The 18529-nt window shown below is 54.3% G+C and overlaps 1 protein-coding gene across 4 annotated transcripts in view; it reads right to left on the minus strand.

The window, feature by feature from the left end:
• Nucleotides 1–392: 392 nt before the first annotated feature.
• The window catches only part of PRDM15 (PR/SET domain 15), a 60607-nt gene continuing 42470 nt past the window's right edge, over nucleotides 393–18529 (minus strand). For 3 of the 4 annotated variants that reach the window (XM_057545919.1, XM_007198487.2, XM_057545920.1), the window contains 9 exons: nucleotides 18344–18507; nucleotides 17380–17459; nucleotides 16985–17104; nucleotides 14193–14324; nucleotides 12523–12606; nucleotides 11951–12126; nucleotides 6403–6483; nucleotides 4593–4802; nucleotides 393–3765 (listed from right to left, as the gene is read on the minus strand). In XM_057545919.1, coding sequence (XP_057401902.1) covers nucleotides 3295–3765; nucleotides 4593–4802; nucleotides 6403–6483; nucleotides 11951–12126; nucleotides 12523–12606; nucleotides 14193–14324; nucleotides 16985–17104; nucleotides 17380–17459; nucleotides 18344–18507 — 1518 coding nt within the window. In that variant the 3' untranslated portion in view covers nucleotides 393–3294. Of the gene's footprint in view, nucleotides 3766–3786; nucleotides 3912–4592; nucleotides 4803–6402; nucleotides 6484–11950; nucleotides 12127–12522; nucleotides 12607–14192; nucleotides 14325–16984; nucleotides 17105–17379; nucleotides 17460–18343; nucleotides 18508–18529 lie in introns of those variants that run through there. The other variant, XM_057545921.1, reaches the window with a different exon arrangement.

The following is an 18529-nucleotide window of genomic DNA, read 5'->3' on the forward strand; positions in this document are numbered from 1 at the left end:
ACAAATTGGAACATATCATTATTTGATCAATAAAATAAGGGATTGTTCCAGACCATGTGCCCTAAGAAACGCCTTGCTTACTAAGTTCTCCCCTCTCTCCGGCTGCTCACCTTTTTTTGTGTCCATTCTCTCCACCTAAGCTTTACGAAAAATGCTACAACCACTTGCTTTGTTGCTTTTAAACAAACAAACAAACCCTTGCGAAAGCTTCTGATATCTCAGTATCTTGTTTACTTTCAATGTTTGGGTCATTTAAAATAATCCAAACATTTCACAGGGTCTGAACTATATGGGAATTACAACCGTTCTCAAAATATACCAAGTGTGTCCACTACTTGGAACGGGCGGTCTGAGCAGAGGGCCAGCAATGGAAAAACACAGCTCATGGCAACTTTTATTTGTCGTTATACAAACTAATGGGACACGAAATACACGTGACCTCTCAGCCTTGATGCCTTTCAAAATCCAACGGGAAAGTCACTGACACGGCCCTGAGCTGGGAGCCTTGAGCTCTGGCCGCTGTGACTGTGAAGTCCGTGCACCTGCCTCCCGGGTCCCGAATCCTCCAAGGCGTGTCCCTGTCGGTCACAGTGGAGGGGCACCCGGCACGAGGAACACGTCCCACTCGGGGCCCCCGTCCCCTCCTTGCCTCAGGGACACGCAATCCCGGGGGCCTGCTCTGCAAGGCTCACACCGTCGGGTGGCACAGAACGACACAACTTCACAAATTCACTGGCCAAAACCAAGCATCTTCTGTTTATTAATTTAGAATAACCCCGAGGGATTCACAGAGCTCAGTGGTCACAACGGCTCCATCTAATTTCCTCCTATGGATACAGCTGTGCACTGGGATTAGTTAAAAAAAAGTAAATCTTTTCCATCAGGAGACAGTGATAGAGGTGCAGAAGAGTCTACAGCTGATAAGTCTTTTGGCTGAGGAGTACTTTTTATTTTTTATTTTTTGCTTCCCAGTTTCTTATATGCAAATTCATAGCAACTGTTTTAAGACAACACGAACCTATTTTGCCTCAGACAGTGACCCTATTAGACCAAATATTTCTACAGAAAACTCAGGAGTCAATTTGATTTTTACTTAAGAGTTCTCACTTATTGTAACAGGAAGTATGATTAAGCATCTGTGTAGTTAAATAAACGGCGGGAAGTACACTGGGGCCACACAACCTAAATCAGGTTCTTTAAAGACATTTGATGCGTTCTTACTCTAAGCATAAAAACAACTTCTCTTAAAAAAATAAAATTGTGATTTAAAAGGCCTTTGTTTCATAGGGGAGAAGAATAAAAGATAAATGCTAGCGGGTGTTCACTCATGTCTGGATTTTTTACTTGGTCATTCATCCCTTATATTCTGCAAATGCAAAAGGAAACGGTCAGCGATTTTTAAGAAAATACCTTAGGAATCTTGGTGCTTTTGATGATTCCACGGATACCTGGACCACTTACATTTGGAGAACAGAGACAATACTTAGAAAGTATATCACCCCCAGCCCAAGTTCATTTGATGAAACTATTATGTATAAAGCAGTTAATTATATACATAAATAACATAAAAATAATTATCATAAATTAAAAGTCAAACAATCTCCCACTACTAATTCAAGGGAGAGGTGCGAGTCGGGAGTTACCGGTGAGCTGGGTGTGGAGGGTGCATCCTGAAGCCCCTTTCACATGCTGCGTGGGTGATGAACTTAGTTCACGAAAGCATGTATTGCACAAATCAAAGCCTAGCCCCCTCCTCAAAATCTTGCGATTTGGAATGAAGCGAAGTGCTGAGAACGTTGCATTTTGCATAACAGGTTGTCCGTAGCCTCACTAGCAGCCTCATTTATCCACTACTGACGGTCTCCCAAACAATGCAGGATCGGGGACAAATATTGATCAGGACAAAGTAAGGCGAACGTATCATTTCATTCTGGACAGCGTTAAAGCATCAGGAGGGTGGAAATCAAGCTTCTTTGCCCGCCTCTGTTTCCCTGGCTGGGCAGTGGGAGGGCTGGCTGCCAGCTGCCACCTTGGTGGCCCTGAGCCTCACCTGCCACTTCTGAGACGGGCACACCTGTGTGAAAGCGCGTCCCCCGGGGGAGCGGAGTTCCCGTCGCTCAGCACATTCATTCATTCATTTCGTTAGGGGCACTGACGCTTCTACTGGTCAGCTAATAGCCTTTCTGCTTTCATACTACTTGGCAGGAAATAGCACTGTCTTCGTATTTCAGAGAAACCTATACCTTTCTTGGGTAAAGAGCCAAGCTCGTTCAACATTTTTATAGAAAACTGGTCTTGAAACACACCAACCTTTGGAATTAAAGTTTAAACAGAAAAAAGACATGAATTTCTCCCCTGTTCTCTAGTGCAGGGGATTCTGGCTGTGCCTCAGCCATAATAAATATATTTGGATGGCAGAGAATCCTGAGACAACGCCAAGGAGCCTCCAGAAGGGTCAGCATGAGGCTCACGGCCCCTGCATCAGGGCAGCCATGTAGAGCTGGACGGGGACCCACAGTCCCACAGTGCAAACGACTCCTGTGTGTTAAAGGAAAATAGAGGACGACGTGGCCTCCGCAGTCTCGATCACACAAGGTATGCTCGAGATGAAGTTTAAAAAAAAAAAAAAAGGAAAGAGCCATGCTGAAAATCGATTCACGAATTCTATCACCAAGATGCCTTGGTCGGCGACCTCACGTGACCCCTTGCCAGAGAGGAACTCGTGAGGGCCCAGAGGAGGGGTGTCCGCTCCCACAGGGCATCTTCCCACATGGTTTCAGCCCAAAGGTGCAGAATGAATCTGACTCAGCTCAAATTTCAAAGAGAGTAAACATTACTTGAACTCCTATCTGCTCATTAGCAAAAAATGTCCAGGAGCCAGGAGAAAACTGGCTACATTTTCACACAGTAGCGGAGCCCTAAAGGGAAAAATGAAACAAGCCACTTACATCCCTAATGACATACGGGTCTTACCCGGCTGCTCCTCTCTGGGTTTCCTTTCCCCAAACCCTGTGTCCATCCGCGTCCTGGGAGGGAAGCCTGGGGGCCTGGCCTTGCCGGGCAGAGCATGGGGCCTCAGGGGGACCTGCTCGGGGTCACTTCTGAGTTCAGCTGACAGACTGTGATGGTTGTTGGGGAATTTGGAGATAATGCTGCAAAAGCTAAGTCAACCTTACTGATACTGCAACGTACGGTGTTTTGCTTTTTGTTTGGTATCCAGCAAACAAATCTCAAATAAAAACAAAAACAGACCACCTGTCTGTGGTTCTCTCCCCCAGGTCCCCGCCAGGTGACTCAGTAGCTGTACATCTGCGGCTGCTGCTCGGCCGGCACCGGGGGCTGGGCGGCCTGCGGGGCGGGGGCAGGGGGCGGCAGCACGTCTGTCTGGGGCACCGCCCGCCAGGTGAGCGGGTGCTGCTCGCCGAGCTGGCTCCCCAGGGGCGTGATGGAGTTGACCAGGGTGGTCAGGTTGATGAAGTGGGCCACCGACTGCGGATTCGAGGCTTCCGGCTGCGGGTGGATCTGGAGGTCGTTCTGGCGGTTGTGCAGCATGGCAGAGCCGCTGACGGTGTCAAAGGTCACGGTCAGGATGGAGTTGTCCAGCTGCAGCTGGCGCTCCGGGGTGGTCAGGTGCCCGACGGCCACCGGCTGGAGGTTGGTAAACTGAGTCCCGGCCGCGGTGGTGATGGGGGTCACGGTGATGTTGGTCAGGCCGACGGAGCTCGACGGGGTGGTCACATTGGGGTCACCCAGCGTCACCACCACCTGGAAGAGTCACGCGCAACACGGGACCGTTAGTTCCTGCAGAATCGAGAACAAGAGCAGCTTCCTATGCTGTACTTTGTCACGGAGGCCATCTCGTGACGCTGGAAATCATCACACTCCTGGCCCAAAGGGAGGAGGTAAAACACCTGAAGGTGAGAGATTAAACCAAGTTCATTTTTCCTGGAAAAAGAATTCTAGTGAAAAAGAGAAACAAGATACAGACACAATCATCAAGGCCATCGGCTGGAACTGAGAAACAAAGGATTTCAGTAGCTAGGAAAAAAACCAGAAAAAAGTAATGAGAAAAACAGAGTGCATTCTTCACTGTCTCTTAACTTCTGTGAAGTGATGATGGTAAGTGGAAATCCCAACTGTAAAGGTCAGAAGGGCAGTGAACCAAATGTGCAGTGCAAGAGCTAATAAATGAAAAAGAAGGCAATGCTCTTCCCCACAGGCAGGGATGAAACGCAGGAACGCCTGCAACCAGGATGACCAGGGCCAGTCGAGGGAGGTGCGGCGTCCGACACATGCCGACCAGGAGCTGGGGGCCTCGAAACCCCAGCGGGGAAGCTTTGGTTAAAAGCAGCAGACTGGCCGGCCACACGCCGTGGCGTGCAGGGTCGGGCCCTCCCCGACTGGCCGGCACGCTCAGGCCATTGAGAACCTCCCCAAACTAGACACAGCCCCGTTCCCAACCAGGGAGGATGGCTGTGACTTCTGGGTCTAAGCTGGGAAACGCTCACGGGGAAACGGGGCACGTGCTGACCACGGCCAGAGTCCAAGCCCCCCACGCCCGGGGCCCCCAGCTCAGCACAAGGAGCGGCGACCTGCTGGATGCTCTGCACCGCAGAGTTGGTCTCGTCCCCGACGCCGCCCGAGAACGCGGCCTCCTTCTCCGAGAACTCGCTGAAGGCGGCCTCCTCGGGCCCCGCGGCGCCGGCCTCCTCCTCTGGCTTCTGCTTCCTCTTGTGAGTCCTCCTGGCGGCTTTCACGTGCTTCCCTTCCGCCAGGTCCTCCTGCTCCAGACTCAACTCAGGCTGCAGGAAGAGAAGGCGCGACAACGGCGGCTCAACGGGCCGTGTCCCCAAGGCAGCCAGCGCATCCCGGCCCTGTTCCTGGACACCAGGTGACCAGGCTTGTCTGCTAACTTGCCCTTCTAAGGACGGGGGCAAGTTCCTGTTGCTTTCAGTTGCTTTTCTTTCAAGTGAAGGATTTTAGATCCAAGTCATATTTTTAAAAGCCGTATTTTGTGCTGAAATAGAAACATCTCTAAAAACAGATTTTTTGAGCCACTGTTTCAGCCCTGTTGAGCTCAGTCTGAGACTGAAAAATGCTTTCACATCAGGACTCTCATCCCCTGGCTGAAACAAATTCACTGCAGACACAATCTTGGATCAAAATGAGGCTGACCGCGAGAACTGTACGGTCACCTTTTCTGGGGACAGCAAATAGGGCCCAGCGGTAATGGCGACCCCAGACGGGTGCCCTGCACACGTCTTCTTGAGCTGCTAAGTGTGGCCTGTTTTCCGACCTACAGCTGGGCTGGCCCAGCATCACGGAGGCCGCTGAGCCATGGTGGCCAGCAAGGCTCTCCACCCCGGTCACCCACCACCCCTCCTGGTCCTCGGCGCCATCCATGAGACTTGCTCCCACCCAGTGGCAGGCAGACCCTGAGGAGGCCTGCCAGGACACGGCCACTGAGGGGTTGCCCTGGTCAGGGGTGGGCGTGGTCCTGGCCCTCCGGGGCTGCTGAGGCGTGGGGCACGGCGGCTCAGTACAACCGGCCGCTGAGCGCCGCGCCCAAAGCTCCGTTGCAAAACACAGAGGTATAAACGTGATTTTCAAATAACCGAGAGCATGACACGTTTCCTTTAAAATAAGAGAAGCCCTTTATATAAAGGTATTGACTAAAAATTCCTTTTAAAAGTAAGTTCACCTAATACATTGAAAGTTATTTGGCTTCTAATAATCTAATCGTGCTAATAAGCTTTTCTGGAAAACACCTGTGATGGTTAAGTTTAAGTGTCAACGTGGCTGGGCTCGGGCGCCCGGCTGGGTGTCTGAACACCAGACTAGAGGCTGCCGTGAAGGTGTTTTTCAGATGTGATTAACACTGAAATCGGTGAGTACTGAGTCATGCCGCACACCCCCTGCAATGCGGGTGGGTCTCGTCCCATCAGTCTCGAGAGAAAAGACCGAAGCTCCCAGAGGAAGAGGGAACTCTGTCTCCAGAGGGACCTCGGGCACAGCATCAACTCCTCCTGGGTCTCCAGCCTCTGGCCCGTCCTGCAAGTTCTGGACTTGCCAGCTCCACACTCGTGGGCGCCAATTCCTTAAAATAAATCTAATTCTCTCTGTACACACACGTACACACGTGTACACACGCTCTCTATTGACTGTTTTCTCTGGGGAACTGTGACTTAAGAAACCATCTATTCTCCAAAAGGAAATATGTCAGGATTCAGAAAACTGAAATTCTAGAAACTTTTACAGAAACTAAAAGGCTCCTGGGGTGACAACCAATCAATAAAACAGGAAAACGAGTGTGAAACGTGGGGTTTTTCCCAAAGGCTGCTCAGGACGCCTGCCGGGGTCCCTCGGGTGAGGCGTCCCGGGCCCCACGTGCGCAGGGCTCACCTGGACGATACCGATGGAGGAGGCGTCGATGGTGGTGGTCTCGGGGAGGTGGTCCAGGTCGTCGATCCTCACGGCCAGGACCTAGGAGTGACCACAGGGCGGTGAGCCCGGGACACCACGCCCGAAGGCCCAGGCTCAGGTCAGGCGGGACCCAGACACGCGCTGACAGGCCGCCACCCGCAAAGGTGCCCACGCCCTCACGGGCCCTGCTCGGGACTTGAAAACCTGGATTCCACAGTCCCGTCCGGGCTCTCCTTCCCTCCTCCCAGGTCCCCTCTCTTCAAGTTTCTGCTGTGCTCTCACACACGGGGGTGTCACCTCGCCCCTGTCCGTGTGTCACTGCACTGTCCACCACTCGAGGGTGGAGACTATTCCTTCCCTTTTAGTTTAGTGAAAACACTAACGTGCACAGTGCATAATGCATAGTGCATTCTCACTCAATCTTGTTCTTTCAAACCGAGAGCGGAGCGGGATAAGATACAGTACAGGAAACCTGTCCTACAAGGAACCATCAAAAATGAGACATTTACACTGTAAACACCTGACTTTTTTACCTGAGAAGTAGAGAAGTCCGGGTAGTTTCACTGGTCATTTCTGATGAAGTGCACCTGTGAGCCGCACCGGCCAGTCCCCAGCACGCAGACCCTTACGCCACAACACACGCCCGTGGCCCACCCGGTCATCCCTGAACCTCATCCACACACCTGCTGACGCGTGACTGCAAACACTTAAGTGAACAAATCACAGGTGGGGCGACAGACCCTGAGTGCAGAGAGAACGGAATCCCTGGGAGGGAGGTGTGATAACCGGGAGTTGCTGAAGAAGGGAAGTGCTGTGGAAAAACTATACGAGACCAGGGAAACCAGGAAAGTCTACCTGCACGGGCTCTTCAGCCAAATGGCTCTGCAAGCATCTTTACATTTTTGCTCAAAAAAAATTAAGAACAAAATTATAGGCTATACATAGCGGGTGTGGCTCATTTAAGAAGAATGATGGGGAGCTGCATTTCCGGACTTAGGTTCCAAGACCAGGGCTGGGCCTTCTCTGAAAGGACAGCCAGCAAGGTGGTCGTGGTCACGTGTGCTTCAACATAAATGCTGACGTGGCGCTGAGGACCCAAGTGTGACTGCGATGCTGCAAAGCTGAGTCACAGCAGCCAGAAGCCACCAACTGTCCTCTCCCACCATCACGTCACCACCTCCATTGCCGTCACCACCGTCACTGTCACCACCATCTCCACCACTGTCGCCACCCCATCACTGTCACCACCACCATCACCTCCAGCACCGTCACTGTCGCCACCACCATCACCTGCACAACCGTCACTGTCACCACCACCATCACCTCCAGCACCATCACTGTCACCACCACCTCCACCACTGTCGCTACCCCATCACTGTCACCACCACCATCACCTCCAGCACCGTCACTGTCACCACCACCACCACCTCCAGCACCGTCACTGTCACCACCACCACCTCCTCCAGCACCGTCACTGTCACCACCACCACCTCCTCCAGCACTGTCACTGTCACCACCACCACCTCCAGCACCGTCACTGTCACCACCACCACCACCTCCAGCACCGTCACTGTCACCACCACCACCTCCAGCACCGTCACTGTCACCACCACCACCACCTCCAGCACCGTCACTGTCACCACCACCACCACCTGCACTACCATCACTGTCACCACCACCACCTCCTCCAGCACCATCACTGTCACCACCACCACCTCCTCCAGCACCGTCACTGTCACCACCACCACCTCCTCCAGCACCGTCACTGTCACCACCACCACCACCTCCAGCACCGTCACTGTCACCACCACCACCACCTGCACTACCATCACTGTCACCACCACCACCTCCTCCAGCACCATCACTGTCACCACCACCACCACCTCCAGCACCGTCACTGTCACCACCACCACCACCTGCACTACCATCACTGTCACCACCACCACCACCTCCAGCACCATCACTGTCACCACCACCATCACCTGCACCACCGTCACTGTCACCACCACCACCACCTCCAGCAACGTCACTGTCACCACCATCACCTCCTCCAGCACCGTCACTGTCACCACCACCACCACCTCCAGCAACGTCACCGTCACCACCATCACCTCCTCCAGCACCGTCACTGTCACCACCACCACCACCTCCACCACCATCACTGTCACCACCACCACCACCTCCAGCAACATCACTGTCACCACCATCACCTCCTCCAGCACCGTCACTGTCACCACCACCACCACCTCCAGCAACGTCACTGTCACCACCACCACCACCTGCACTACCATCACTGTCACCACCACCACCTCCAACACCATCACTGTCACCACCATCACCTGCACCACCGTCACTGTCACCACCACCACCACCTCCAGCAACGTCACTGTCACCACCATCACCTCCTCCAGCACCGTCACTGTCACCACCACCACCACCTCCACCACCATCACTGTCACCACCACCTCCACCACTGTTGCTACCCCATCACTGTCACCACCACCATCACCTCCAGCACCGTCACTACCACCACCACCTCCAGCAACGTCACTGTCACCACCACCACCACCTCCAGCAACGTCACTGTCACCACCATCACCTCCTCCAGCACCGTCACTGTCACCACCACCACCACCTCCACCACCATCACTGTCACCACCACCTCCACCACTGTTGCTACCCCATCACTGTCACCACCACCATCACCTCCAGCACCGTCACTACCACCACCACCTCCAGCAACGTCACTGTCACCACCACCACCACCTGCACTACCATCACTGTCACCACCACCACCACCTCCAGCACCATCATTGTCACCACCACCACCACCTCCACCACCATCACTGTCACCACCACCACCACCTCCAGCAACGTCACTGTCACCACCATCACCTCCTCCAGCACCGTCACTGTCACCACCACCACCTCCAGCACCGTCACTGTCACCACCACCACCACCTCCAGCAACGTCACTGTCACCACCACCATCACCTCCAGCACCGTCACTGTCACCACCACCTCCATCATCAACGACGACCTCATCAGTGTCCTAGTCACACGGTCTGGAAGCTGATGCCACGAAAAACAACCACAGGAGCATTTGCTGGCTTTGCTCTTATTCGGAGAGGAGACCACGCATGCAAAGTACTTTGTGTGTTTGAATTTTTTTGAATGTACCATTCACTCAAAGCAGAGGGAAAGACCATACCTTGAAGTAATAAAATCGCATCAATTCTGAAAGGTCTCAAATATGTGAAAGCAGTTTACGCTTAACACCTTAGCCGGCCTCCACGGGACCCCCGCCCCCGAGCCTGTGCCCAGCACTGCGTGGCCCCCTGCCCCGCACCCCTGCACAGCCGGGCCCCGGGGTGGCACCCACACGGCAGCAGAGCCCTCCCTCGGCCTCGCTCCATCTATTCCTCTCTGTCTGGCGTGTCTGCGTCCTACCCCTCCCTCTGTCTCCCACCCTAGACGGTCGGTCCAGGAGGACGGGGCGCACCCTGTCCGGCCGGTCACCAGCACTCATCCCCGCAGGCACTTAGCTGTATCTGTTTGAGCAACACAGAAGGAAATGACAGAGAAACATCAGAGGATCAAAGCGGGAAGAGGCTGAAGGCTTCAGAGACAAAAGGGACGGAGGACAGAGCCCCGACAGAGGAGCGCTCTGTCTGCTGGAGTCCCCTCCAGAGCGCTGTGTCGCCGGCATGGTGGGCGCGACAGGAGGAGGCGCAAGGAGGTGGCCGCACAGAGGGGCAGGCTAGGAAGTGACGTCAGCCAGACGAAAGCGTCTGCCGAGCTGCCCTGCACCCGCAAGGCCTCCCGCACCCAGCAACGCGCATCACACGACCCGTCTTCAAAAACTGCCGTGCATGCTGTTAGCACGTGTAGCTACAAACACCCACACGTAACCAAGAAATCACTCCCACACGTCACGAGCCCCCGGGGGAGCCTGCAGCGCCGGCCCTGGGCCCCGAGACCTGGAGGGCGCTGTCTGCCGACACTTCGGGCTCCTGCTCCCAACTTTGTTTTTCTAGGTGGAAACGCTAGCTGGCCACTCGGTGAAAAGGGCCAGGAGTAAGGAGAGCGAAGCTGGTGGAACCCCAGCTCCCCGTGCTGAGCGGCAAGAGGTCGGGGTCAAGGTTAACGCAAGAAAAAGACGCACTTACCACCCAAATGAGGCAGAGGGTGCTTTTATAATTGCGAAAGTAACCCATGTTCACTAGAGGAAATTATTTAAAATGGAGAACAAGATAAGAAATAACCAAAACTTCAACGCCAGGAGAAGACCACTGTGTAATGTTTTCGTCCTTTCTTGTTTCGCCCACCCCATTCATATTACATAGATGAGTATCCCATAAACACACACAACGTGAATGACATACTGTGTATACACATGCAGTACACGCACGGTGTGTACGGCTTTCTTACAACAAACACTCACACCTTCACTCAGAGTTCTGCAAACACGTTACATTCAGGCACAGCACTAAACTACCACTAACTTAATCACATTCCGCTTGCTGGACGTTGAGGGGTCCAAGTCGTCACTTATAAAACACTGGAGGGATGGTGCCGCTACCCCCCGGGGAGGACATGCCTCGGCCGGGTGCCCGGCTCACGCCCGCTGCACGGGCATTTTGAATCTGAGAACCTCCGCTAATTCAACGGAGGAAGGATGGGACCTTCCACTGTTAAAGGCTTTCTCCTGTGTCTTAACCACAGGTGTTTCCTTTCATGAATCTCCGTGGACACACTGGGTTCTCCGTGTTCTTCTCATGGAATGCATATTACCTTTAATGTTAACAGTTTCTATCTGTTAACGGTAGTAATATCTTAACACATTTTTTCCGTTTTCCCTTTGACCTACAGAAGTTCTAAATGTTATGCTGCTTAGTCAAATCGTTTGTTCGAGACTCCTTTCACCGCTTTTGAGCTTAGAAACTTCCCACCTTTCAGTGATATAACTATTTTCCTGTACTTTCTTCTAGCTTTGTTTTTCAGTTTACTTCTTTTTAAAAAGCATTAAATTTTCCAGTGCCCTGGACCTGCCTTTAGAACCAGCCCCCGGGTGAGCCAGGGTCTATCTGCCTCCATACAGCTTCTCCCCCTCGGTCCCCAGGGCCACCTTCTAATCAGCCCCTAACACCACACGGAGGCTCCCCGTCCTGAATCTTTTTTAGTTGCCCAAAGGGAGGAAAGGGGGAGGGGTCAGGGTGGTACTCCCGTCTCGCTGTAATTCCAGTGAGAATGTAATTTATAACCTCAGCAGAAAACACGTCCCAGGCTCTTCCGTTCACTCACTCGTTCAGCGCCGTCGGCGCGCAGGCAGAGGGGAGTTGCCAGGCCCAGGCCCCGCCTGGAGGAACCACGGGCCTGCGAGGGGCAGGGATGGTGAGCCAGGGCGGCGGGGCCTCTGCGCAGGGGCCGCCACCGGGCAGAGGGCAGAGGGCAGAGGGCAGAGGGGCCGGGCCTGCGTGGGGAGGCGGGGGGGAGGCAGGCAGAGGGCCGCCCCGCCCAGGCTCACCTCGGGGTGCTTGCGCCGCATGTGTCTGCTCATGGAAGCCCTGGTGGACACCTTGGTCCCGCACAGCTGGCAGCTCTGGGCCTCTACCTTGTCGTGGGTGAGCTGCACGTGCTTCTGCAGCATGTACTCGGTGACGTACTTCTTGTCGCACACGGAGCACGTCCACTGCTTGCCCACTTCCCACACGCACGGGCCGGAAGAGAGAGCACGGGTCGTGAGCGGGGTCAGCCTCTGCACGTGCAGCCAGGGTCGCCGGCCGGGCCACCCACCCGCTGGTCAGGCCGCGGGACAGGCAGCGCGACCTCCTCCCCTCCTGGAGCCCAGTCGCTATTCCAATGTCCGAAAATTCAAGTTTCCGACAATGTCCGAAAATTTTGAAAATTTAAAATTTTCAATGTCCAAAAATTCTGATGGGCTGAGTTTTTGGGGGCAAGGGGCCATCGTTAAGGCAGAACAGCACCAAAATATCTGAAAAAGCCTATCACAGCCATGCCATGCCCACCGCGCACGCTCCGATGGCCTCAGCGGAGACCGCGGCGGGTGGGCGGCCGGTCCCCAGGTGCCCCGCTTACCCGTGTGGATGAGCTTGTGCGTCTCCATCGTGTTTCTCTCACTGAAAGTTTTTCCGCACAGTTCGCACATGAAATCTTTAATCCCTGCAGAAGAAGGCACACTTAATTTCACGTTTCACGAGTGTTTTAGCTACACACAGAAGCTGTCTCGTCCTTGACACATTTCTGTATTTGCAGAAGCTGCACAGGAGGTAAACTACCAGGAGAGAGCAGACAGTAAATGCTCATTCCCACACGCGACCCGCACGCTGTGGCTTGACAGCTACCCGACGGCTGGCACGCAGGCGAGCTCCTTCCACAGAAGGGGTGACAAGGACAGTTTCAGCCCGAGGCCCACAGACTGCCACAGAGTCTCAGCAGAATCCGATTCAATGAGCTTACTCTGCACAGCTCGCGACCAGGGAAGGCAGGGCCACGTTTATGACACGTTTAAGGCTTCCACCGGCTTCATTCCAGTCCTGAGTGTTCAGATCAGTCACTCGGTCTGGGGTGAACACCCTGCCTGCCTGCAGCCTGGCAAGGAAGCATCAAGGCATCGGACTGTTTCTCTCCCCAAACTGACAAGAAGGTGAATCCTTAGAATGCCTTTGAAATAAATGTTTCCCCCCAAATGGAAACCTAGGTAAGTGATTTTCAAGGTCCACTCATCTCGGACTTATCTTGGCCCTGTACTCAGTGAACCCCTCGTATGGTCACCGTGGCTCTCAGAGGCCAGAGGCCACTACAGCCCAGCAGGTGCAGTGTTGTGAGACCCGAGAGGAGGTGCAGGACCCAGTCCCAGGGGGTGAACGCTTCCTAGAAAAGGGGAAGCGAAACGGATGAGCTTCCCCAGGAAGAGGAGGGCAGCACACTTTTGTGAAAGCCCAGTGCCCTGGGGGCTGGCACTCCAGGAGGACCCAAAGCAGACCTGCGTGGTGGCCTGGACAGCCCTGGGGGCAGTGAAAGCGGTGGGCGCACAGGTAAGCTGGGCCAGGCAGTGGCAGGACTCAAGTCCGTTTTAGGGAGAACACGGAACCAACCAGAGGCTCCTACCAGAAACTTCAGACACAACTCCATCACCCAGGGATAACCGCCTCTCACTCCGCTGTCGATCTTAATCCTCTTATACACACACGTTCATCCATACACACATGTTTTATAAAACAATGAACTCATGTGTTGTAGAGGCTGTTTTTTCTCCCACTGGATCATGAATGTCTGTGTAAGTTAACGTATGATTCCATCACTTGCAGGGGTGCGCTGTCCCTCATGGTGAACACACCATCATTTAGCCACTGCCCTACTGAAGGACACTGAAGATGGCCCAGTCTCCTGTCCAGACGACAGGATGACCAGCGTGTACACACGCCCCGGGCCCTCATCTGATGGTTTCTCCCTCACACGCTCCTGCAGGGAGACGGCTGAGTGGGTGGGAAGGCGCTGAGGACAGCTAGCTAGGCGGTAACCCGAGCTCCGTGAGGGCGCACAAGGATGGAGGGCGCTTGCAGGGACCGGGAGCTCCTGAGAAAGTGGCGACCTAACCAACCCACTGCCGAGAGCTTGATCAGGAAGGCTGGGGCCTGCTGGGAGCTAAAGACCGTAAGGAGCGGCGGCGGCTGCTTCCCGAGCTGCACCTGCACCGCTGAGCTGGCCCCTCTCCGCGAGAGCGCCGCGGCCGGGGGCGGACTCACCCGTGTGCCGCTTGTAGTGCTTGAGCATGTTGACCTTCTGCGCGAACTTGCGGTGGCACTCCCTGCACTCGTACTCCTTGATGCCCTTGTGCAGCTTCATGTGGTGGCGCAGTGCGTGCTTGGTCTTCATGCCTGCGGGACGGAGCGGAGCGGGTCTTCGGGGGCCCCCGCCCCCCACAATGCCCGCCCCAGCCCTGCCACGGACCCCAGCGGCGCACGCACCCCGCCCCCTCGCCCCGGCAGACACAGGTCTGGGTGAGAGCAAAGAGGAGGGACAGGGCGCGGGGGCTCGTCTCCGAGAGGTGACCAGCGGTGAGGTGGGCCGTGTGTCCTCGGAGGCCAGACTTAGGGGTTCGAGGCCGACTTCCAGACGGCCCGTCTCGGCGGGTGCCCGCCCAGCCCGGACGGTCAGTGCTCCCAACAACAGGAGCTGTGGGTGGATGTGCAAATCTAACCGCTGTGACCCGACTGAATCATCTGGTAGGCGGTTCCAAGCCGCCTGAAGTCCGCTGTTGATCTTGGTGACGTAAATGTTAACTAAGATTAGATACTTGAAGGTCCAAACACAGACTTTCCATCTACCTTCAGGTTAACATAACAAAGTCAACATTTGCGGAAAGGAGCGAAATATGCTAAAACCTCCCTAACTCAGGCGCTGAAGAAGGAAAGACCCTGGTTCAGGGTTTGAATCAGTGGTGGAGGGTCTTAGGCCAGGAGACCCACCAGGTGAGCAGCGCTGGACAGGAAGGGAGGGCTGCAGGGTCTGTGGGCAAAGGGCGCCTGGGGGGCAGCCTTAGCACCGCATGGTGCATGAAGTGTCTTGAACAAATCTTCCTGTGTATCCTCGGCCACTAGTGCTATACGTGGAAACACAACAGGCATGGCGCACGGGCCTCTGCTGCCAGGTGACGGGACTCTCATTACTTCTACAGCCTCCCACTTGCATAAGACCCGGTCAGGTCCAGAATTTGGGGGGAAAATGTAAAGTATTGATAATAATAAGCAAGGGCATTTCCTGCAACATCACTTGGAATGATAAAAGACTGCACACCAAAAACCCCTGAAGATATAAATTAAAGGGTCTGGTTGTAGGAATCCACAGGATGGAATCCTATCAAGGTTTTGAGAGGAAAATTAGGGCAATATTTGCCTGATATGAACAGATCACCAAGATGGATATGGAAGTCAATAAAAAGCAAGGTATGGAAAGAACAGGTAAGCACAAGCATCTGTTTGTATGTGCCAGTGATCATAATATGAAAGTAAAATGACCACTGATAGTTTAGGATTATGGAAAATAAATATGGTAACCCAAGTATTAACACCTGCATTGTATTTAAAGTATTCAGAAGTCATGAAAGAAATCATGAAACTAAACATTAAATACACTTCAGATATAAAAATGTACATAACACAAGATGTGACACTTACCTCAGCGCCCGCCCTGGGCACCCCTCCCTGCCCTTCCAGGGCCCACTGAGCAGACTCAGGTCTCAGGTGTGGTTGCCCCCTGCCCAGCTGGGGGGACGGCCCACCACACCTGTCTACCTACAACCCTTCCCACCTCTACCCGGCTCTAGCTCTGTGGGAAAGGGGCTGGAATTGCTGCGGCAAAGACGGGGCTGCAGCTGGAGCTCCAGCCAGCACGGCCAGCGCTAAGACATGCATAGAAACTTCTAGAAATGTCCGTGCACAACAATCAAATGCTGCTTTTGAAGAGGGCAACTGAGGTCCGAGGTGGGAATAACTTTACTTTGCATATCCACTTGTGTAAAAAAAATTTTTTTTTTTGGTTAGGTGCCTGGGTTACTTTTTCAATAAAACAATCTACACACTGCACACAGTTATTTTGGAGAACAGACCATAAACTGTCACCTGTGCAGAGAGGGACTAGGGGCCGGGGGTGGGGGACTGTGCACTTTCTGCTTTTCTCTGCAGTTCTTTTAGCCTTCTACATGTAATCTTATTTTATGAGGCTAACAGGGGTTTATCCAGTGAGCGTAATTACGGGGCATTTGTGTTTTCTTCATACTTTCCTAAAAATCACATAAAGGAAAAAGGTAAAAACTTTATGGAATATTAAATTTTTTAAAAGACCCTCACAGCAAGGCCGATGAACTTGATCTGTCCCATATCTGAAGGAGGGTGGCACTGCCGCTCTCCACCACACAGAACACTGGCGGCCACTTGAAAGCACCAAAGATCCGCTGCCCCCAGTCTTCCTGACAGTTCTGGTTTGTTTTCAAACAGAAATGGGTTAAAATTGTACCATGTACTGCGATTACCTTGTTTTTCCTCATTCCACTTACTGATGTGAGATATTTTATTAATAGATTTATTATCGTTTAACGCATTTCACCTGACTGAAATAGAGGTCCCAGTCATCACTGATAACAGTACATCACTGTCTTAATGCACAGCCGGGCCTAGTCAGTAGTTCCAGGCGGCAGTGGAGGATTTTGCACCTATGCTCAGGCCGTATAAGGGTTCTCAGATTATCCTGTACTTCAAAGAATTATGCGTGGCACTGTTTCCCTATTTTTAAAACGATTTACTTGCGCTTTGATTTCACCCCATCTCCCTGCCTTTGGACGGCTTTGTTTTTCTTGCTGATCCCCTTCAGGTCTTATCTTTCTTGAGTAAATGACTCGGGTCTGGGCGACACCCATGTGGCCTGGCCGCCCCTCCTGCCTGACAGCCAGGTCCCCCCACTTCCGTGCGCCCGCTCTCGCCTTCGCCCCTCCCCCCCACACACACTGAGCACACAGCCCGGGTCCCCCACCTGCCCTCACCTTTCCCACACTCGGCGCACAGGTACTCGCGGATGTTGTCATGCACGCGCATGTGCTCCTTCAGCATGTCCTTCCTGGCAAAGGACTTCCCACACTGCTCACAGGCATGGCTTTTCACACCTACAAACCAACAGGTCAGACTTTCACAGCAGGAGATCCGCACCCACAGTCACTGCGTGACGGCAGTGATGGGGAGAAGTTCGGCCCCCCGCCTGCAGCTGGAGCAGTGCCCGCTGAGCCCTCCTTCCCCGGTCTCCGCGAGGACCCAGAGGGGGCAGGGGCCGAGCTGGGGGGGAGCGGTGGCAAAGACGGACAGAGAAGCACCGGCAGGGAGGCGAGAATGACCGCTGGGCAGGGAGCAGCTCGGGCCCCTGCGTCCTCCCAGGCACGGCTACCTGTGTGGATGAGTTTGTGCCGCTCCAAGTTCCCGATGCTGTTGAAGATCCGCCCGCAGATCTCGCATGGGTGGATGTACCTGAAACCAGACACAGGCTCAGGACGGCGCGCACAGCCTCACAGGGCCGTCAGCGGCCGAGTGCACCTGCCCGAGCGCCTCTATCAACAGGTGGGGCATAAAAGGTGCTGTAGGGGGACAAGGGACCCAGAGACTTCAGCCTCCATCTGGGCTGAATCGTCCCCCTCAAAATTCACACGCTGGTGTCCTGATTCCCAACACTGCAGAATGCGACGGTGCTTGGAGACGGGGGTCTTCACAGAGGTGGCTAAGTTAAAATTGAGGTCCTCACGACAGGCCCTAATCCAGTATGACTGGTGCCCTTATAAACAGGGGCACAGAGACGCGCACAGAGGGAAGGCCACGAGGACACAGGGAGAAGATGGCAGCCACACGCCAAGGAGAGAGCCTGGGACAGATGCTCCCTCACGGTCACAGAAGGAAGCAGAAGATCTGCTGCATCTAGAACGTCCGGCCTTCAGCACTGAGATAATACATTTCTGCTGCTCAAGCTGCCCAGTCGGGCAGACTACTCAGCTCTAAACAGGGCTGTTGCCTGACTTGCTTGGACGCACAGCGCTGATCACGGGCTGTAGCCAGATGTGGGACTGACACTCATGAAACCTAATTACTGTGGGGCAAAGGGGCTCTGGTCGTACGTAGGCAGGGCCTGCAATGCAGCCCCCTGTGCCGGGGGTCCGGGAAGGTGTGCAAGCTGGGAGAGGCCTGACGACCCACGAAGGAGCGAGGCCAGTGCTTCCCCCAGACCCGCCCAGGGCTCCCGGAGGAGAGAGGACTTGCTCTACGCTCCGGACGGCTGATCTGAGCACCGGCCTCTCTGCAAGGAAGCCAGCCCTCCCTCCACAGCACCCTAGACCAGGGAGCCCCTGCCTGGGGGACCTCACTTCTGCACGTTGGGGTCAGGCAGGTTCTCGCGGTGGATGACCATGTGGGCGTGGTAGGTGGCCTTCAGGGCGAAGCGTCGGTGGCAGATGCTGCAGCCATAGCCCTTCTCCTTGTGCACCTCCATGATGTGCTTCAGGTACTCCTTCCCGCGGCCGAAGGTGAGCTGCGGACACGCACACTGCTCA

Source organism: Balaenoptera acutorostrata, chromosome 4 (genome assembly GCF_949987535.1).
Source record: "Balaenoptera acutorostrata chromosome 4, mBalAcu1.1, whole genome shotgun sequence".
NCBI classification, from domain to species: domain Eukaryota; kingdom Metazoa; phylum Chordata; class Mammalia; order Artiodactyla; family Balaenopteridae; genus Balaenoptera; species Balaenoptera acutorostrata.